General features: G+C 32.5%; 1 protein-coding gene across 3 annotated transcripts in view; it reads left to right on the top strand.

The window, feature by feature from the left end:
- Positions 1 to 24,481, top strand: part of LOC123710903 (protein Wnt-7b) — a 48,693-nt gene that overhangs the window by 10,752 nt on the left and 13,460 nt on the right. For all 3 annotated transcript variants that reach the window (XM_045663203.1, XM_045663205.1, XM_045663204.1), the window contains exons 2-4: positions 6,016 to 6,221; positions 23,805 to 23,936; positions 24,349 to 24,446. In XM_045663203.1, the coding sequence (XP_045519159.1) occupies positions 6,115 to 6,221; positions 23,805 to 23,936; positions 24,349 to 24,446 (337 nt within the window). In that variant the 5' untranslated portion in view covers positions 6,016 to 6,114. The remainder of the gene's footprint in view (positions 1 to 6,015; positions 6,222 to 23,804; positions 23,937 to 24,348; positions 24,447 to 24,481) is intronic.

Below are 24,481 nucleotides of genomic sequence, written 5' to 3'. Positions count from 1 at the left end.
AAATACGAAAATCGGTAACTACAAAAATATAAAAACAAGTCTTATTTTTTCAAATCCTACGTTGCAAGTAGTATACCCATAACATTTTATTGCAATTTGTAAAGTTAGAAATCGTTAAATGAAAAGTTAGATTATGGTTGAGTAATCAGAAACGTCCGTCGAATTAGTCTCAATTGTATCGAATCTTGTTAAATCTAAGAGTTATAGGCACGGGTAGAGCGGGAGCGGGTAAATTTTTTCTTCGTACAGATCTCTTGAGGCGAGTATACGAAACGAGACTTAGCACGAACGCACTTGTCTAAAACCATTGCATTATAGGCGTATAAAGAACCTTATCCTTGGATTTCTAATTTCATATTACTTTGTTGTCTGCGTTCCGTTTACATGGAGTAGTATACTCTAATATTGAAAGCATTTTATAGTAAACATCCAGTGAGAAGTATTTTTAATAATTACAGTTCCTTTAGAGCTAGTGTTTAAATAAACCATAAATGATTTTATTTAAATAAAATGAACCTGCAGAAAGGTATATTCTTCTTGTTCCTTGAATTAACATTTATGTTATTTTAACGCGTAACCTCGTATAATAATATATAAAATAAAATTGTATATAATATAGTATGATATAAAGAGTACAGAAGTTACTAAAAAAGCCTGCATAAAAACGCGGTTATTGTGTCCATAGCATAACGAAGGTTCTCTACAGGCGTCGAATTCGCTTGATATTAACAACGCACATCACAGTGTTAACAAGGCATGTTATGTTCCGATAAATTTAATTTTACACCTCAGTCCGTCAATTAAACGTTTAGGCAAAAGCAAGCGGTGTAGCTTACGATGATATTCAGTTTTTTTTGTTAAATATGGAACTAGCTTAGATTTACAGAAACTCCTGTATGCGTTAACATTTAGTTACTGTGATTAATTATTGTATGATGTATTTTTACTTCGACCACGAAATTAATTGACAATGTGAAACCGTGCTATAAAGCATGCGCAAAGTCCTGGATATAGATAAATTGCATAAATCTAAAATTCTTTTAAATTCGAACCAACGTTTCTTGAGATTATTCGTCAAAACTTAATTAGACTAAAGAAATTGTAAAATTGTTTTTTTTAAATAATGGTAACTGCACAATGATATAGACTAAGAAGTAATTTAAATCTAATCTAATGTACACGTTACACCACGGTATATTCAAAAAATTGTTACGTCATGGCCATCATCGAATTTTTAGTTTGATAACAATTATAAATAACTCAACTTATTATTATGTCAATATTTTAATATGACATTTTGAAAATTAATTTGACATTTTTTTGTGTCCTAGAACAGTATATACAGACTCTATTAATAGGAAAACACTCTGTTCTTGTGTACTATTTTAGTACATAATACTAATTTATATTTATAGGAAAATTTGTTAATGAGAAAAATATATCTAAGCTTTTTAATAGGATAAATTCTTTATGTTGTATAGCTTTCTTTACGCCCTCAATACACAAGCGAGTAGGTTGAAGCAATAAGTGATGAGCTGCGGAACATAACCTATTACTGTGTAATGACGCCTCCTACGTCACACAATTATCTAGCTAGTAGGCGAATGGACGTTAAATTTTATTACCTTTATTGTATGAAAATGTATGCGAGGTTTCTGTAGTCGTTAAATATTGCGTCTTGTGTTCATACGTATTTTTAATATCAAAACGTGTTAATTTATTACAAGTACACACATTTAAATTTAACTTTTTTTAATGGCGATCTTATTACTTTTTTTTAAATTTGTTACAACAATTGTGTTCTGTACATTTATGTTCAAAACTTGTGACTATAGTTAGACTTAAAGTAAAAAATTAGGATTAGTCATGATGAGAATCATAGCGAATATTGTATTTTCTTTCTTCAATATGTCGTTTACATCAACGGGGTTTTGAAAATAGTTGGGAGCAGTATTGGCCTAGTGGCTTCAGCGTACGGCTCGCATCCCTGAGGTCGTAGGTTCGATCCCCGTCTGTACACTAATGGACGTTCTTTCTATGTGCGCATTTAACAGTCGCTCGAACGGTGAAGGAAAACATCGTGAGGAAACCGGCTTGCCTTAGACTCAAAAAGTCGACGACGTGCGTCAGGCACAGTAGGCTGATCACCTACTTGCCTATTAGATTAACAAAAAGGTTGTAGCGCCATTCGCTACAATTTTATCGCTATTTTTTTAAACTGTTTTTTTAGGTTGTTTATAGTTTAATGAAGTCTGTATTTTTCCTATTGATTATTCAATGGTCAATTGTAAAAGTAATTATTATCCATTACGAACACGTTAGTATGTAACCTTTTAAACGTGTATCATTGATTTTTAAAAACAAATATTGTATGTGCTCATGCGCCTTAAATTCAAAAGTGAATCACAAACTTGTAATAACTCACAAAAACATGTATGTATTACAAATTGTTTCACTTTTTGTCTCTCAAAACTACTTTTGGTTTTGATAAAAATTTATAAGGCGCGCGCGCGGAATTGTCAAAAGATTTCTTTAGCTTTATATGGCGCGAAACCAAGAGGACACGGTAAATTTAGGGTTGCTGTATTATTATTATTTTACAAAAATAACTGAGAACTTAAACGCAATTTATCCTGTATGTACAAAGACGTGCATCTTTGGATTTTTCATTATACATATTATGCTCAATCGATCCTTGCTTGTATTGGAAACATTGTATGTACTTATATATATATATATTATACTTATATTCGTTTGTATCCATTGTGATTCTTTATTATTTTTAATAAAGAATTCCATTTTGTGACGTGGAAAGTGTTGTTATTATATCTGTAATATTTTTTTTACTGACAAATTGACAACCCTATAATACTCCGAGAATATATGAAACACGTTTGATGTTGATAACTAATGTTTATTTTGGACCGCCAACTCGAATCTGAAATTGAATGAAAATCGCAATCTTGTTATTTGTACTTGTAAACGGCAAATTATCTTCCTTCATCTTATATCTAAAATAAGAAATATTAAACAATTATCCTAGTATGTAAACTACATTTTACTTACCTTACATTTGTGTACAAGGTTATTTTGGGGATACATATCGTCTATGTAATTTAGAAATAATCCATCCATTACGATTTTCAAATTATTACTATTTATAGTATTCGTATAGAAACATCTTACTGCGCCAATAAGCAAATGGTATATGTCTGTCCTCTCTGTTTCTCAGGTCTCGTTCTTCTTCTTAAATATTAATTCATTGAAAATAAATTCACAAGACCAGAAATTGTACTATAACCTTTATTTATTATTTGTTTTAAAAATGCACAGTAACGAAACACATACAGACACTTACAGAGAACACACGACATACAAAAACTCATTATATGCATGTGCATCAATGACAAGTGTGCACAACATTTAACGGAAACATTACAATGATAAAAGAGATAAACTAGATTAAGAAACAAAAATATTATATCAAATATGTGATTTTTTTATATATTTCATCTTTGCAATTGTTTAATAGATTAAGAATAACAAAATATGGACATCGTAATAAATTGCTTGTAGGTAAAATAATTTACTTTAGCAGATACTAAATAATAAGATTTTACAAGGTGATACACGAAATCTAGTTACTTGCAACGGCAATACAATTCATTTACCATTACCTTAACTTGGGAATTATTTTGTTTCTCCAGTGTTAATGCGATGCTATGAACATGTTATTTATTACAATATATAGATAAGAAAACAAGGGAGTTCGCATCTTAACCTACTAATCGCATAAATCACGTTTACAAAAGAATTTTTCTATCTGTATACAGTTAATATCTGGCCATAATTAATTGTGAAGAGATATTTCTTCTTGCTGGTTACAATCTTCGGAGAAAATAAAAATTCAAATAGATGTTAAATATTTCGTCCTTACTGTCCGTGAAAATAAATGTTACATAAACACTTATATAAGGAAGTAGGTACATTAATATGTTATTTAATGTAAGTATCTAAAGTGACTTAAAATATAAACTCTTTCTGGTAGACTCTTTTATAATATCGAGTAAAAATCACTTTAAACAGTGTTCTTGTATTGCCACCTAATAGAAATAACCAAAGCTATATTCTATTCAATTGGACTAGTCACCTAAGCACCTGGACTTGTCGTTGTAAAATCTAAACGTACCATTTCCTATGAAATATGACAAGCAATTGTTAAGAATGACTTATGAACTGTCGGGTAATGGCAGTTGGCGCATTGATAAACGTATATCTGATATTGGTAGTCACGAAAAACTGGAGCAAATCAATTTATGACCGCAAAGTATACAACCTTATCATTACTGGCGCCTTTGGCATTGTCTATGCTTCTAGTATCGTAGACAAAGTGCCTATGATTTATATATTATAAACTTTAATATACTTATGTATGCAGTTTCCACTTAATGAATAGAATATTTCAATGCTTATATATAAGAATTTACTTACAAATGTTAGTTGGCAAGTGACAACTGATCACGTGACGCGTGTGTCAGTGCAATGGCGTCGCGGCTGTGAAGAGCACTAATACCAATATGTAGATGTCAATAAAAAGAGCACATAGAATAAGCGAGAACAAAAAATATATATAATTAAATAAATTGTCTATGTTACACAGAGCTATCCTGATTCAGGTATCCGGAATCATCTTGTTCTCCTTGTAAATTCGAAGTCCAACATTATCCGATAAGAAAACACGGAAAACGTCTCCTCTTATCGAAATAGCATAATTAAGCCTCTACACTATGTCACGATACTTCCGAAACATATTTATTAACTAATATTATACTATAATGTCAAAGTTATTGGTAGTGTACAGCCTACGCAAATTCTGTTGGTAAGATTGATGTACTTGTGTGACTTAAATTACTTATGACTTTAATTTATTATGTTTATGTAGTTTAGACTGTTATAATAGTCCTGATACTTTGCGCTTTGCGGAGAGAACTCAGGAGGTTGCACAACTAAACATTTGTCTATGTAACCTCAACCTATAATTAATCAGAATTTCACTACTTATATGATTAATTTATTATTTTCACCTATAGCTTATACATATATAACTTGTCTGCTCGATTGGTCCATGTTCTATAAAGAAACAAAACCATGCATCTTATCCATTAGAATTGTTTGTGAAGGACAGCGCTCATGGAACAGAACATAGTGTTCTGTAAACGCTTACTGGAACATTTATATGTAGGAGTTATATGAATAACATAAAATATAAGTATTTCCAGAATTTATCTACGTCTATTCATATAGTTGTAATCTTTGTAACACTTGAGCTCACGCAACAATCGGTGCTAAATATTGTACAAATATTGCAGTCTCACGATCCGTAGTGTAATGAAAATGAAAGCAAAATACGTTATAAAACTGTATTGAGATATGGTGTATGATGTTTTAATTATTCAAATTTCATATTTTCTATATAATTCCTAGAATTATAATGAGTATTGAAAGTTTAAAAAAAGAATAAAGGTAAGGTTTATGTAATAAATAATATTTTTGCGGTGATGTCATTACTATTAACTATCAAATCTTTTTAAAGGCAAATTAAAAAACACTCCAGCCTCTTAATTTATTTCGTCCCATAGCAACATGCATGCTCATCTTTACGAATTGTATTTTTGGAGGCATACAAGAGGAGTGTTGACCTGATGGCTTCAGCGTCATACCTGGGGTCGTAGGATTGATTCTGACTGTGCACCAATGGACTTTTGCCTATGTGCCCATTTAACACTCGTACTCTGAGGAGCTTATAGCGTCATTGGAATATGTAATACAACATATAGGAGAGTTTCAGAACTTCAATTGCTAGCAACCGTTTTACAAAATCGAGGTACAAGTCTTTGATTCTAGGCATTGTATTCGACAAATAATCGAGAGAATAACCTTCGATTAGTAAATTTAATGCTTAGAACATAAGTATTTGAAACGCAGTACTTTTAACAAATAAATAATATTCGATAGGGTATTCGTGATGACAATAAGCCAGAGTTCAACTGTGAATATAAGTTCAAAAAATGTGTTTAAAAAGATAATAATCGCAAATAATTAGGATGTGAAACCATGTTGGAATGCGTGCGTCGCGATGGCTCAGTGTTACACGCGACGGACAACGGATGTTACTGTTTTAGGCTGCTGTTCTTGCTGACAATTGTGCTTTTATGCGTGAGGTAAGTGATTTTCATGGTATTTATTATAGTCACAACTATCCCTTTTGCCATACCATGAAGAGGCAAGACTTTAAAATACAAAATTTACGGTAACACAACGAAGAATATACATCTTTAAGAGCGCCATTCACCATAAACTAAAAAAAACGCCAGTGCTTTATGAGGCCTTGTTCCCGTTGTAAATTATAACCTATTAACAATATTTACTATAACTTCTACCGTAATTCATCAAAGAAAATTTATTTCGCAAGGAGTCTCTGACATATGCACAAACTGTTTACTTGCTTTGTATTTGCCGTACCACAGACTATAAGAATTAATATAAAAATTCTTCACGGAGTTCCTATTAGCTTCGAGTATCTATGACTCAGCTGGGTTTCATCTATTAAGTAATTACATTTACGTAGATAGCAGACTTTATCGCTAACAAGAGCATATCCATTCACAGAATATAATCAGAGGATGTGTTTATTTTTTGCTATCGAAATTGGCTCGGCCGATTTATAGGACCATAATTATAGGGTGCCGTCTCCTTGAAAGTCTTTTGTGATGCCTTAATAAGACGAAGTGATGAATGATACAATGAAGGATGAAAGGAAATCGAAATATGATCTGTGAAATTAAAGTTGAGTTTATGATGTTCGAAATGTTCTGTTCGAAATTTAAAATTTTGATGATGATGATTTGAATGTTCGATGTCTTACTTACGTAAGCACGATTTCACAAAAACCATTGCAGCGTTTCTTTTGCTTCTACACTGAACAAACAAATTCAAATATAATGTATCTATTAAATTTGTCGGCATTTTAATTGTATTTATTTACAATTATTTAATATTTTCTATTCTTTTTATTCCAACAAACACATTAATAGTATTTGTGTCGTAAGCTATCTCCAATACATTACGAATGCTTAATAAAAACTTAAACTAATATTAATTGACGAGAAGGTATTATGAAACTCTCAAACCACGAATTCCTCTTCATATTATTGCCCAACATATCATTACTGTCAATCTCTGCGCCTGCGTCGACCTATTCTGATTTCATGTGTAATTATCGTGTTCGTACAATTGAAAAATACCCTTTTTACAATGGACTAAAGTAATTTTTTGTGTGTGTAAGGAAACAGCTGGTTGCTTAGACTTTTTTAACAGCTAAGGTAATAAAAAATGCACTACATTTTTAACTAGCTTTGCGCTCAGCCTGGCATGGATAGATAGATCGAGTTACTTTAATCTATATACCTTATTAGAGATTCTTATGACAGAGACACCATTCACTATAGTTAAATTGCTACACTTTACATTTATTAATTCTACAAAAAAGTAATTAAAATTAATAGAACTGACTACTAAAGCCTACCACCTATATTCATACTAACACATAAATCGATTTTAATGTAACGTGGACTTGTTCCTAATAAGTTTAATCAAAATCATCAACTAAGTTGGATTATAATAATATTAAAAGCCTTTTATTTCAGATACTTTAAATTTATATTTGTATCATCGCAGTAATTCCTAGGTATCTGTGTGCCCTTTTTGGGCTCCTCCAAATACCACCAATTCTGGCAGCCACTCTCTGCCACGAAACCACCTTGTGTTTTTTAAATCTGGACCTTCTAACTTATCTTCCTCTTTTGCGTTTATTGGCCACCAATTATTATTCTACTTTTCTGTTCCTTTTTCAATATGCCCCGCCCCGCCCATTTCCACTTAAGTTTATTCATTTTCATTGTAACATCCGCTACCTCAGTTATTCTCCTTAATGATGTATTCTTTATCCCATTCACATAGTTCCATCGATCTTTGACACGGCTGAGATCAGTTTAAATATATTAGATAAAAATCAAAATACGGAGTGTGGACAAAATAGTGTCAACAAACATACACATACAAGATTTAGCATATGTGCTTGAAGACCTTATAAATCGTTGTACATGTCATACAGGTGAAACGTATAACTTCCTGTTTTTAAGTCGTTACCAAAGAGGTTTGTCTATTGAAAAGATTTTCGTGTCGTGACCATACGTAAATTAAATTGATAAATCACGATAAATAGCGTAGTAATAACATCCTTAAATTAAACACGCATGACGAATTATGCAATGAAATATTTCAAGGTTAAAATAATGGAGACCGTAGATGTTCCATGACTTATTTATTTACAAAAGCTTGCCAACGCTTGGCAGACTGATACATTGGCACTTAAGAAAAATAAAATACAAGATTTAATGTGAGAACCACTTATAGGCATCCATAACAAACACAAAGGGAAAATCGATTCATAAATTATGAAAACTAAAGGAAAATAGATTTCAAAGTGCAAGAGGAGCAAGTATGGATATCCAGACCCAAGTCGTTTATCAGCAGCGAGAAATGGGATGATGGGATGCCTGGAGCCTTGAGACACAAAATTTAAATATAGTTAAAAGGTTGGAGCAATCAACCTGATTCTTAAATATTCTGAACGCAAACTATATATCAATTATTTTCTACGATTCTCCAATGCCAACGATGTGCTCTAGCCTGGTTTGTTCAAGACAAAGAAAGTCGTAAAAAATGGACATGGACTGAAAACCAAAGCCTTGACAAACTCCATATTAACTTGCCGGAAACGGAAACGAATGAATATGTCCAAGAACATACCTGGGAAAGATAATTTCCTTAACAGACCTAAGTTCTAAAGAAGTGGGCAGAATAGGAAATGCTTGGAAATAATGAAAAACAGTATCACGTCAAAAATGTATTAGATTTTGACATAGGTACGGGAGTTTCGTCTCTGAATCTCACCCTTAAACTTAGCGCTTAAGTATTGAATTTTTGGCAAGGGACACAAACACATCCTTTTATGATGATTTCCATGGCATTTGATAAAGCTAACCGGTCTCATTGTTTTTTATGTGAATGTAGGCCTGGATAAATCTCTAAAAGTACCTATTATCAAAATAGTTTTTTAAACTTTATTAAATCGAAAATAATTAAGCCTGAATATTGATTTAAAAAATCTAAAAGGGGTTTAAAACAATTACGAAATTTTATGTAAATTTTCCTCATACATTTTATTTCTTAGAACGGCAAAATATTTTAATGAGGCAACAATTTAGATTATATCTCTTCGCTTGTGTATCTTCTTAGAACCTATCAAATATTATAAATACCAATGAACCTGACTTTGCAATTGGAAAATTCGCGCCTATGATGTGCTAGACGTAAATTTTTATGGAGGTTTTATGGTCGTAAATTAACTATTCACATATATATGTATACCATCTACATTAATCAATTATTCACAATTAGTAAGAAAGAAAAAAAAACTTTATTATACATAAAATAGGATGTTTAGTTAAAAGAAAATGCACAAGCCGCCAGACTAGGATTCCCTGTGTCGTCGGCAGCTAGTCTCTTTCATTTGACCTAATAATAATGGTTAAATTAGATGTTGGTATGTTAGTACGAATTCGTTACGTTAGTAATAGTGATTGTTATAGCCTAAACCTAGCCTCAATCCCTTGGTATCGGAGCAACTAACATAGTAGTAATCAGATTGATATTGCTACTGTTACTGTTATGCTGCAGCATAGATGGTATCTTATAGTCTTACTAATTTAGTAAATAGCAAATCAATTTCTCCTTAAATTACTATATATTCGGTCGGACATATCAGATAAGTCAGACGAAGTGATTCTCAAATTTTAGGCATACAAAGAAATACCTATATGAATCGTTCGTGAACCGTGAACAGATTCATCCTATTAAAACGGTAAGCGGCTGTTCTGACGTTTTATAGGCTATTTAAGTTAAATTAAAACGCGTTAAATATAAATTGAGTGTCTTAAAGCGTAAAACTTGTTAAGCCGCGACGAATGGCAGGCGTAAACGGTTGAAGCTGTCTCGGATCATAGCAGAAGTTTATGAATCCAATCGGCAATATTTATGTTTCGAATGCATTTTAATATTGATGAGAAAAGTGGAAATTTAAAGACGCTTTAATGACCAATATTTGTTTAAATGTTTATAGTAGATGTTCATTATGTTTTAATATAATTTATGCATTAAATTGTCAATGCCTATTAGTAATTATCATCTGTCCTTTTCTTTTAATAAACGTACTAAAGCTTTAGAAAGTATTTTTTTTTTGTACTTATTATTATTATATACTTAACTAAATTTATCGTTTACGTAAAAACTAATTATTATATATTTTATTAATGTCAAATTTTTTATTAGATTATGCAAAGAATTTATATTGATACATACAGTAGAACAATGTAACTACTGTAAAAGTAAGGTCAAGCTTCATGACGTTGAATCGTGATCTGCCTTTACTTTAAGTAGATGTTATAAAAATAGGCTCCATCACCGTAAAGGTCACTAAAGAGAAATAGTTTATAGTTTTATATACTTTATCGTAAACCTACAGCTAAAAACATATATATGAGAACAAAACAAACATAGATCTACAAAAGGAAAAAAGATAATATCCAATACATTTAACTAATTAGTAAACCTTATTTGGCTGTGTTATGTGGTGGTATGTACGTGATGACGTGTAGGTGCTCATGATGCTGTGGATATTCTTAAAATGCATTTTAACCAGATTCAACGATAGCTTAAACAAGTCAAGGCTAAAATTTTGGTCGATGTAAGACCTAAACCTGAGTTTTTTTTTAGTAAGTGTTGATGTAGATCATGAAACACTTAAGTTTATGTATCTGATTATATACAAGAATATAAGAATGTGTATGTAAATTGTTTCACAAAAATAATTGAAAAGTATTGTCTCTTAAGATTAAGAAAGGCTTTCTTCGTGTTTTGGTATCAGCCATCCGCCATCACCATCAGCGGAAAACTAAAAATAGTCATTTTAATATAAACATCATGATCATCATAGTAAATGGCTATAAAACTCCTTGTCCAAGGCCCTAGCCTCCTCAAGTATATTTTGCCATCGCAATCTATTTGCGTCATCTATATATATATATCATTTTTCTGCTGATAAATTAACTAGCTGATCCGGCGAACTTAGTACCACATAACAGTCAATGTCATGTTACAGATTAGCTGAACATAATTTATGATTTTATGTTATATGTTGTAAAGTAATACAACGAATACAAAACAAAATTCACTACTTTAAGACAGTAACTAAAAAAGAAATACCTCTGAACGCACACATATTTGACAACCTATATATATGTCAATTCTTTTATATTAGTAACCTTTTTCTACATTTTTAAAATCTAAAATTCGCTATTATATCTTGTTCATTCGAAACCTTTATTGATATACGTTCCTTAATTTAAGATGACGGGATGAATATGCTTAACAGTTAAGAAATATGATCTTTTCGTATTTGTTTTTTTTTTCTTTGAATAATTATCCAATGTTTTTAAAAGTTATTCTGCTATTTGGAGACAAATACTACACGTCAATAACAATAAAAAAATAGTCCAGCCGTTCTTAATGTATAAATGTTCAAATAAAAGGAATAATATAAGTTTGCGTATGAGTAAAAATAATAGTTTTACTCTAATATTTATGCTGTACACAAAAAAAATTGATCACCGTATAGCATATGCCCTCATGAGTCATGTTACCTCGTGGGGTGAGTTAGGCTTCAATAAGACATGCTATGTACCTGTAGTTATTTAAAAAAAACAAATCTATTGGGATGTATACGTTACTAAAGAGATTATCTTCCTATATTGTATTGTTACTGCAATAATTCAATACAAGTTATCAAAAACTTCACGCCTCAAGCGTTTCTAGCTGTAAAATACAATGTTTAGCCAGACATCGAATTCAAAGGATTCTGCAAAAACATGATAACAGTAATCTAGGCAATAACATACACATGTTTATTTGTATAATGCTAAGCCTACGTAGGATATTGTAATTTATATAACGTTTTGAGCGCTTTGACTGCTCAGTAGGTGGTACTTACTAGCAATTCCATTAGTTTTTTTAAATTTATGGACATAATCAAAATATTATAGAATCATTCATCCATTGGTGACTGACGTACACACCAATATTGGGTACGCGGCGCCATCTCTGGCATCATATACTTGCCCTATACTTACAAACGATTCATATGTTTTGGGTATGGCAAGCAATGTACTTCATCACCATCCAATTATTATACATATAGCAAAGGTGAAACATCCTCCAACTCGGCCATAAATAGGAATATATTTCTGGACCTATTCAGTGCATACACACAAACCTATTTTTACTTTATAATATTAGTATTTTTTTATGTAATACGAGGCAAACGGCCAAGTTCACCTGATGTTAAGTGATACCGCCGCCTATTGACACTCACATTGCCAGAAAGTTCGGGCGTTGCCGGCCTTTAAAGAAATGGTTCGCTCTTTTCTTGAAGAACCCTAAGACGAATTGGTTTGGAAAACCTTCAGTAGGTGGCTGGTTCCACATAGTGGTAAAAGTGGTATAGACAAATGAACATACAAAATCCTTATAAGTGTGAAAGTTCGTCATTAAAGCTTGCGTGAAAATGGGCGACTTATCAACTCAAAAATCATAAAGGTGAAAAGTATTATTAATAGGATTATGTATAGATGCCCTTTTAATCCTTAATAAATTTACTTCACAAGTAATTGGTTCTATACAGAAACTGAGAACTTAATACAATCTCTTGATCAGGGGTTGACAACCTTTTTTCTATGAATGCTAATTAATTATTAAATAAACTTCACATTTAATATATATAAACATGTATATATAATAAATAGAGCATGTACGATATATGGGGCCGATACTTAAAATTTTATTTTAGTTGCGATATAAACGTTATTTTACTGACATTGACAAAATAATCTTTTGATTAACCATTCCTTGAAGTTTACTAAAATATTGTAAAGTATTAAAATCTGAACCAATTTGACTTATAAGTATAAACTACTGTTAAATTATATTTTTTTTATATAACAGGCGGCAAACGGGCTCACCTGATATTAAGTGATATGTATATTGCCAGATGGCCCGCAAATGCGTTGCCAGCCTTTTCGGATCACTCTTCTTCACAAGAATCGGTACACTCGTTAGCATTACAGCTAGTACCACATAGTGGTGGTGCGCGGCACATACTGCCTTTAAAAGCGCTCAGTGGTAGAACGCCGGTCGAGGTGACAAAGATGGTATTTCGTATTATGCCTCAACATTTGATGATGAAACTTAACTGGAGCTATTAATCCGAACAATATTGATAATGAAATTTAAAAAAATAATATAAAATTGTCGTTTAATGAACCAAACATTGTTAACGTCTGAAAACGCATTATCCGTACAGATTATGTTATTACCAGTCATATTTGAAAGTAATAAAATGTTCTTGTAGATAAATTACCCCGTAATACATTCTAGTTATTATCACACGATATTATTACACTATTATTAGTTTACGAGCTGTCACTCTCTATTGTATACATTTAGAAAGGGATGGATGATTTAGGAGATAAACTTCCAATAGACGTAGGGCACATAATTCGAAATAAGAATTAAAATAGTATTATTTTGACATCAAGATATTTTCTATATATAATGAATATAATCTTCAAATTAAACCAAAAACTACTTCTATTCCTTTAATCATACAAAAGAAGCTTTCGTAGATACTACTATACGATTATTTCTTTCCTTTACACGTTGAGTATTAAAACATGAGGATAAAAAGCGAGCTCCCACAAAGTCAAGTCGAGACCTCATTAGAGAACAAAAAATGCGAAACTCAATACACATTAATAGTATATCATTTACTAACGACCGTCTGTCCACTGTCCACTCACCGGATGAACACACATACAATACGATACGCTCTAGAGCTTCTATTATGTCCTTGTACTTGTGTTACTTTAATTTTTGGTTATTATAGAACAACGGAAACAAAAAGGTACAGATACAAGCAAATTTAAAAATAGAATACGTAAAATATGTACTGGCCAGAAATATTTAAACAATCCGTTAAGAAAAATGTTAATTGTCATAATTTGAATTGGAATAGTTTTTTTGTACTTTTATAGCTTCATTTAATAATCTAAAATCTATTCTTCTCTATCTTCAAAATTCTCTTTTGCGTCCCAGTTAAACAAGATTAAAACCAGTTGAGAACATTTTTATATTGGATTCACAAAAATGTCGCCAAAATCTATATTCCTTTGTTCGGCTTCGTAAAAGAATTCAAAGACAACCGAATAGCATAGACAAGGAATTTGAAAATGGAAGAAAGCTACTAAGGAATCTTGGTGGTCCACAAATTCCAATTTTAAACAAGAATGCGCCACTATGATCCTTTTTCTAATATTTATAAGAGGTATGTTTACAAAAAGTACGATATTCTACTTTAAGAAAATCATACTACATAAAGACAGGGCTATATATTAGGGAAATTGAACAAATATATTGAAAACTAAAGCTACTTGAGTCATTTAAATGAGCCGAGAGAATAAGTTGTTCCATTATGAATAACAATTTATTTATATTAACAACAAAAACAATTGAACATCGAATCTAACCTATAGACAGACCACACCAGTACCCCGTAATTAATATTTACTGTATTTGTATTTTACACATAACGTATTAATCGGTAGACCGATATGAGACTAGCCTAACATAGAGCAGAATCGGTTAAAATATAGGGCCTATGTCAGAGGTAACTTGGTCACTAAATTAAAACTGTTCAAACAAGTCAATTATTTGTTATTTTGGCTGTAACTAGCGGTCAGCGAATAAAGGCTTTATTTATTTATTGCCATATAACGGTAACTTTAGATTCTGATAAATCCAATAAAAAAAATAAAGTCAAATTTATGTCACAGTAATGACGTCAAAATATTTGAATAAAGAATTCGCCGTGTTAGTTCCAAGTGGAATAAAATAGTTTACGGCACAAATTCCCGAATAGATATATTAACATCAGGAATAGAGGAATTATCGAATCTCATTAAAATAACTCTTCATTGATTTATGTAAAAACATGTAACGTGTAATAGTGTACAAATTACTGGAGATACATTGGTTCAAGTATAGTAAAAACAAACGAGAAGCTCTGGTGAGTGTCCTAAAGGAAATAAACAAAACTTGCCGCTATTCTCACCTCTGATCTAATAATCATGGCGTAATGATTAATATCATTTATCATATTATAATGTACCATTGTCAAGATTATGCATGAAATTATTTAATGTTAATAACTTCTTGCGTTGTGTCCAAAAACTATTTATTTATTTGTAGCCGAACCAAGACTACTTATAATAAAAAAGTAACACAAACTGGAACCAATAATATTATATTATATAATAGTAATTATTATCAAACAGCACCCAGAACATCGCTACAACGATACGATTGTATTGACGCAAATTCATAACAATAAAAATTAATATACATATGTAAAGTACATTTACATCACAAAACATGCCAATTAGAGGTAGCAATGGGTGTAAAGGTTCTTTCTGAAAACTAATAGGAAACATATAATCCGAAAATATATCTTTTTAATATTATGATTTTCGTATTTTTTTAGTATTTTAAGCTACACAATAGTTTTTCTATATATCTGATGATATAATTTACGACTGTCGGTAATATGTTACGGCTACGGTTCAAGTTTAATTTATTGTTAACGGTTAGTTAGTGATTGTTTTGAAGATACAGTAATGTTCTTGGTGACATAAAAATGTGTTTCTCCAGTCTTTGATGATTCAAAGAGGCCGCTTTGGGAATAGACCAATAATTTGAATTTGGAATGATTACTAATAATAATTCAAAAACAGTTACGCGAATCTAACAAATTGTTAGACTTCCCGAAATCCATTTATCCATCCTTTAAAGTAATATTACAGCAAGAAAAACCCTTCAATTACTAGAAGATTGAACACTGTGTTCACTTGGCTTATGTTACAATGTACCTGGGTTATGAATCGATCCTGAGCGAAATTAAAGTTACTAATAATAATAGTAATACAGTACCGCAACTTTGATAGTATGTAATTGATTTTTTTATTTGAGACATGCCTCACGATGTTTTTCTTCACCGTAAGAGCGAATGTTAGATACGATCATAGAAACTTGGTGCACGGGAATCGAACCTACCACCTCAGGGACGAGAGTCGCACGATTAACAACACTGCTACAACAGTTCAGTAGCTAACATTAAGCCCTGAGTACTGTATACTTCGTTATAAAATAAAAAGGCCTTTAATTACCTACCAAGAGAAACACTTACTAATAACTACCTTGTAAAAAACATATTATACATAAGATATATGAAAAATCCTAACTTACCCGGCGAACTTCGCACCGCCGAACAGTCCATAAATGTCGAGATACAGATTAGCTGAACATAATTTATGATTTTAGGAAAATACGTGAGGAAACCGGCATGCCTTAGACCTAATAAGTTGACGACGTCGAGCACAGGAGGCTGATCACCTACGTTACACAGATAAAACAAAAAAAACCCGAAACCAAATTCTGATGCCCAGAACAAAGGTTGTAGCGCCATAAGCTTTCTAAAATAAATAAAATATGTTTGTTGTGGAAAATAAGATACAAGTATCTCTTATTCCACGTCATTAAATTTGAATAGGTAGTCATTCCTACTCATCGGCAAAGAAGACAGAGGATGTAGGCCGAGAGAAAAAGCCGTCGTTTATACCTAAACCTAAAGTAACAATTATTCTTCATATGTACACCACAGTGGTATTAGCTAGTATAAATTCCTATTTAAGTAAAAATAACCGACTCCAGAATGCACCCAAATGTATTGAATACATATGTTGTTGAGTGAAATATATAAAGTATTTACATTTCTATTAGGCAGTGTCAAGACAAATTATTATTATTGTTTTAATTTGAATTATACGTTAGAGACTCCTTGTTATTCCTTATGCGTTATAAAGAGGCTGATAGAAGTCTGGTTTTTGACAAATTCGACTCCATGATCATCCAGATCCTCGGACGGAGGAGCTATACATAAATATGAGTGTATATAACCTCGACGTCCAGTATGTGGAACCGCTGCCCAATGAAGTCGATTAAAAATTAAAAATTTTATCAGATTTTATTTACTCTCTACTTAAAGTAATTAATTGAACATTAAATAGAAGAGCTAAACACATTTTATTGCTTTACATTAATTTAAGATAAAAAAGAGTGCGCATTGAAACTTTACGATTCGAAATAAATACGATAAAAGGCTTTAATGGTGAGTGATAATTTTGTATATTTACTTGTATTACTTATCAAATAGCTAGTCTTCGAACCTTCGACTATATTTAACTTTATTTTGGGAAATAATATAAAATATACTTAACAGTAATTTTAGAAATGATTTCTGTACGAATCTATAGAAACTGCCTCTTTATTTGTAATTTTAGATAAGGTTTCGTTCCCTTTTCATCACAGCGAAGACACAGTTTGATAGAAACAGACGAAAGCTGAATTATAGGTTGTTCATTTAGAGTTGAGATTTAAAATCATATTTATAAACTGTTATTATATTTTTTTTACAAATTGTGTTAGTATCGTATAGTAGTAACTTTGACGCTTATAATATATATTACCATAATAATAATAGAGCTCGTTTATTTCTAATTGTTATCAATACTACATTTTTATTTGTATTATTATTATTACTCGTTTTCCTAACTTCCTTCAGTACCATTAATCGGACCCACTCTCGGTTTTGTAGGTTAAGAATATTGTAAATACTTTGTAAAGTTGGGGCGTTATATTGGTTTTTAACATACAACTCTTTTCCCTAGGGTCGTAGGTTCGATCCCGGCTCTGCACCAACGGACTTTCTGACTATGTGCGCATTTAACACTCGCTCGTACGGTAAAGGAAAACATCGTGAGGAAACCGGCATGCTTTAGACCTAAAAAGTCGGGGTGTGTCAGGCACAGCTGATCAACCTACCTATTAGAAATGATCACGGAACAGATAGACTGTGGCACAGATCTAAAATGTTGTACTGCCATAGGTATGGTATATATTAGGTGATGAATACCATCACACACTTGTCCGTCTATATTTTGCAAGGCAGATGATTTGATTAATGACTGCGGCTGTAATTAACGTGAGCTATTAATAGTAAAATTAATTTCTAAGATAAATGTAGAAGGGCCCACGCTCGATTTGTGATTTACGATCCGAAAAGTGATTTGATAATCTATTGGTCAGGGTTTTAATTAAAATTTATTCGATCTCGTGAAATTACTTTGCCAATATTGGCTGTGTTTTTTAAAAGACTATTGCCTATTGCTTGTATAGCATAAAAAGTACGTGAAACGACTGTATAGTTTTAAATTAAATGAGAGTGGTCAGAGCAGTTGCAGAGCAGACCAGCAGCTGAGTTTCATCGAGTCGAAGAAGAATACGAAATCCCCCCCGTGTCTCCTCGACGGCCGTTGTTCCAAAATTGAGCGCTATTTGAGGATGTTTTTGCCGAACGACTACCAGCTACCAACTAAAGTATTTTCGAACCAATTCGACAACCAAGGATCCTTCAAGAAATCGCACCAATTGTAAAAACCGGCAAAGTACTCGCGACCTTTATGGCATTGAGAGTGTCCATTGGCGGCGGTATCATTTAACATCAGGTGAGCTTCTGCCCGAATGCCCCGTATTCTAATAATAAACATGTTTTTCAATTGTTATCTTTATACAAAAACATTATTATTAACTTAATTACTAATTTGTATTTTTGTAAAGTAGTTGTGGAATTAGCAGCGGCTCATTTGATCTTATATAAACTAATTAAAATTATATTAAATATAAATATAATATTACTATAAGTGTTATTATTGCATCGTTAGTGGTTGACAGAAGATCGCCGAACCACAAGTGGTTTTTATTACGTAAGCTACCTGTCTTATTGATTGTTTAATTAACTTTATTTACTTTGGAAATTTAGTAATTTTGAGTTGAATAGATATTTCTTATTCTTTTCGTAATCCTATTGAAAGTTACATAGTGGTGGTTCCTTGTTCTGACTGTTAATAAAATATATTAATAAGCAGATTATTTAACTTATCTCTATAATAAGGATAAATCCAATTGCACTATAAAACTAAAGTAGACACTCTCTTTTCCCCACAGCGTAAACACAATTTGATAGAAAGAGACAAAAGAGCATTTTATTGAACACTTCCTTATCCAAACATACATATAAAAATAGGTTACATAAGTTATTTGGTAACGGGTGGCCTTATCGCTAACAAGCGATTTATTTAAGCTTCCCCTGTATGGAAAAAGAACCTTCTAAAGGTAAAGTACAAAGTACATAAATAATTAACAAAATAACTAAAACTAAACTAAAATAAAAGGAAACAGACTTGAAATAACACAGTTTTTTATATAAATCAGTCGAATTTCTAGTATATTTAACCCTTATTTCATCACTTACCTAAATCGTAATAGACAAATAAATTTGCACTTTGTATATTAATGTGTATTTCATTTTAACTTGATAAGGTAACAGGAAACATAATTTTCACTCAATCTCGAACTCATTAAACCGGTATTACCCACGAGTCTGTCAATTTCTAATAATTGTAAGAATTATATAGCGATAATACCTCTCCATCTTTGAATGAATGTGAATCAAAGTATAATCCAGTTTTCTGTCAACTCCCTTGACTTGCGGTATTCAAATGCAAGGCGATAAACCTACTCGTAAAACTCACCATGAAAGTAGACCGCGTCACGTGATATGCACTGTAGTCGATGGCCATATTGGCAGAATACTGCTACTAAGAAATCGCTACTGAACTTTGGAAGGGATTGTAACGGCTGCAATAATATACCAAAATTATTCTCGGAACTTTCGAAAAGTTATTCCGAAAGCTAAGAGCATTTCTTCGAGAGTGGTTGAACTGGCCTACGATTCATCAGGTCAGTGGAAAATCAGCACCACAGACTTACGTTCCATAACGTAGAGTAATTTAAAAACACTATGGTATGAAATGACTTTAATTCAATGATTACTTAATATCAATGAAACGTTTCCATATATATTAAACCGTAATTTGTTTTTGTATTTGTGTTGATAACAACACAAACTTTGTATTTAAAAAGGTATATGTTATTGTAGCGGCGCCTACATTCTACGACGACAAATCACTGAGATGACGTCATACCCTGAAACGCGGTTACGATGTTCTTCCGGCCGCTAAGAGTATATACAACTCCTCCACTTTAGCCACTGCCCCCCTTCCCGACAAAACGGGCTCGTAGGAGGCCTCAACACACACTAGCGGATCCGGACGATCCAATTACCGTAGCACACAATAAATTAAAAGCCGCCCGCGCGGCCTATTATAATAAAAATAGCCAATCACAGATTAGGGTAAAAAACCGTCACCGGGGAAGGCGGAGGACCTTTACTTCGCACTTCGCTCACTCCTGTGAGCTTCCGTCCTGCCTTTCAGGCGATTGAACACCCCGCGACGGCCCAAGCCGAGGTTCGAGTCTCACAGGAGAAGCCCTTGCGCTAGCCGCGGGATAAAACGCCATTCTGGCCGAGCTACGCTCGCCAAAACAGACCGAGCTGAGCTGTAAAGGCCCTGAAGGCCAACAGCGAGATTCCATTCTGAAAAAAAAGCCACTGCCCCCCTTTCCTACAAAAAGGCCCGAAGCAAGCCTCGATACGTTCTAACGGATCCGGATGAATTCAATCACCGTAGCCAATGATAAGAACCGATAACAGGCGATTTACCACACATCCTGCCCAAGTAAAGGCAAAAAAAAACATAAAACCACAGTGGTTGGACTCTCTATATAGGTAATTGATGTAAATTTATAAATGTTTTATCAAAATGATCATATTATTATTTAGCACTAAAATATATTTTGACAGCTTAAGAGAAAGTATCAATTAGGTTTCCATTACATATAAATCATTAACCTATTTTGAATATGAGTAATTATGTTCAAACCATTAATCACTATTTACCATTTTAAACTTGGTGAGCTTAATATTAATTATGTGGACTATGCAAAGTATGTTTTAAGCTAATCATATTTTAAACCGATGATAAAAAACTAAAGGGGAGGTTATCAATTTAAATTTATTAGAGACACATTTATTAGAATAAATATTAAAATAGCATAAACATATGATATTGTTAGGTTGTTTAAAACTATTTTGAAATAAAAAAATCCTGCATTTATAATCCAGTACATATTTTAATGTTATTTATACCAAAACTATAACTAGCCAGTTGGAATACGACAAATGGGTATGATTCGCTCAATTACAGACAAAATGCTTGCAATACTTGATTTGATGTAGTTCTAAATTCAAATATTCCACAGAACAATGAAAACGGTAGTTCATTTGAATACATTTGCTCTCATTCACAAATGTGACATTCATTAGTTGTGACTTGAACTAAATAGAACCTACAATGACCATCGTTTAGCATAGGAGTTACCATATCAAAAATGTTTTAAATCTTTAAATCATAGTATTTTCTATTACTATTAATACAAGATACCACCAAATAAGGACAAAACTGTTGTTTCTCTTGTCGCTCTAAATGTAAGACCTAAAGTTAAGAAATCCAAAAATTCCTCCAAAAGATTTAGACTTAAATAATATATTACGTCATATTAACTACGACCGAGTCCGATTTGTGTGACTTAAATAGACCTATTTTTTAAATATGTCATGGAGATGGGCTTACTTTGATGTCAGGCTATACTGCCGCCCATGGACACATTGCCACAAGGCTCACATCGCGTTGCCGGCTAGACAATACATAGTATTTTAGTCGTAATGTATTAAATCAATATAGGCATATTATAAGCCTAATACGTGATATTTAAGCGAAATTGTAAAGAAATTCTACTATTAAACGTTAAAAATATTATTAGCAATAACCTACCTCATATGTAAAGTGGAATAAAATGGCAATACTCATTGTCAGCATTTTTCATTCTAATCTAATATAAAATTTCTTCCACGGTCGTAAACACTTTTAACTTGAATTTTCATAACAAGAATACTGGTTGGGCATCGGTATATTTGTCACTATCATAATGTCAAACGTCAAAATCGGTTTAATTGGCAAACTTTACTGAGGGTTAACAGTTGAAATATCATTTTGGACATATCAAGGTAAGATGTTATTGACATCGATTTGTAGATGACACCGAAAAATGAATAGCTGTTAGCCGTAAAAATAACTGCCAATCCTTAGGCTATGTGGTGAATATGTTATATTTCGCGGTGCATGCGCACAAATCTCATTACGAAGACAATACGCGCAGTTCCGTTGCTCGATACTGTTAAAAATTACAATTGTAACTTCCGGTTGTTGAAAATTGGCTTCGAATTATGTTTTTTGCTTTTATGTATAACGAGTTAATTACATCTTCATCATCAGGTAATAAATAAATGGGAATGTTATATACATTGTAAATTTGTTTGGATGAAACGAGGACTATGATTATAATTAAACGCTAAACCGATTATAAGGAAAGTATAAAAATAAATGAAGAAAATACGTTAGCATAGGTACAAGCAAATCAATCAGTTGCGCTATAACCTTTTTAGATCTGGATGTCAGATTGTTGTATCTGTGTCATGATCATTTGTCAATCTAATGGGCAAGTAGGTAGGGTAGGTCTTCCTCCTGTGCCTGACACACGCCGTCGAGATTTTATATCTAAAGCAAGCCGGTTTCCTCACGAAGCTCGTCAGAAAGTCAATTGGAGCACAGCCGGGGACCCTAGGTCCTCAGGGATGACAGCCGCACGCTGAATCCACTAGGCCAACACTGCTTTATCTGTGAGAATACACGTGTACATTAATTTTGTTTAAATATAATTCCAAGTTAATACAACATATCCTATTTTGCATGTCGTACATAGAAGTTAACTGCATCCTCAATTTGTTCATAGTTTCAGTAGGCGTTGTGTGAATTGTCCGTGTCACGGCTAAACGTTAATTGAACGTATTAACGAAGATGTATTAATGAATGTTACAGCTAAACTGGCCACACGCAAATTTGACTCCTCAAAATAAAATAGATAAAGTGTCTACAATTGTGTTTATTTAGTTAGAGTTAATGAACAATTCCTTGGATCTATGAATAGATATATTATACTAGTAAACTGAAACGCAAATACCCATAATCTAAGAACCCAAATCTGCAAAAGCCAAGAGATTCAGCCATGTTGCCTGTTATCTGACATTAGGTACTATTTTACATTTAACAACGTATAGAGTCAAATTATCGAATTATTATACAATTAACTAATAAAAATTTCTGTTAGTACGTTTTTAAATCACAGTACTACCCGCATACACATCACAATTAATTCGATATCTAGTAAAAGAATCTAGAAACCTATTAAGCTGCGAAAACATGCGGGGTATAGGAGCTTGATGATGCGGGACTGTAGAAGTATATTACATAGCACTTCCATCCTTATATTATTTTAAGATCTTGAAGGTTTTAATCGGACGATAAGTTACCATACGTTACCCTTGAGGTTAGGTTAATCTTTATGCCTTTTAAATAAATATAATTTTATATTCTTTCCAGACCAGCACTACCAGGCGGTGTATCGCTAGGCGCACATTTGGTGTGCGCAAGAGTGGCGGGATTAACAGACAAGCAACGCGCCATGTGTCGATCTTCCCCTGCCGCCATTGCAGCTGTAGGTGACGGGTTGAGGTAAGACCATGAATATTCAATAACCCTTTCCTACTAGAAAGTATGTTCTCATAGTGTGAAAGACTAAACACATAACTTGAGATTGTTAAATATAGTCTGAATGAAAAAGCCTTTTGGTTTCGCCTTCATATCGTGATTTGTTTTACATTTTGACCCGTCACATTTAAAATACGGTTGTATTAGAAAATATGACTTCCTTTCAAGCCCTCGTAGAGGTTACAAGTAAAAACCAGCTGGATACTGTCCTGTCCCTGCAAGGTGTATCCTGTCCATCTTCACATGTAATTTTGAATACTAGTATGTCCTAGTCCTGTTCCCAATGTAAATATTTCTTATTCCATTTATTATATTATTATGAATAAAGTTTGTTATTATTATTTGTTAGTAAATACTTCTACTTATATAATTGCAGGATGGCGTATGCAGAATGTCGAAACCAGCTTGGAGGCTACAGGTGGAACTGCACAGGCATCGGCGATGGGAACGACTTCGGTCACGTCATGCCATTAGGTATTGCATTTTTTTTATATATTCATTTAGGACTT

The sequence above is a fragment of the Pieris brassicae genome, chromosome 6 (assembly GCF_905147105.1).
Source record: "Pieris brassicae chromosome 6, ilPieBrab1.1, whole genome shotgun sequence".
Classification (NCBI taxonomy): domain Eukaryota; kingdom Metazoa; phylum Arthropoda; class Insecta; order Lepidoptera; family Pieridae; genus Pieris; species Pieris brassicae.
Note: the sequence above shows the minus strand (reverse complement) of the source record. Positions and strands in the feature narration are given on the sequence as shown.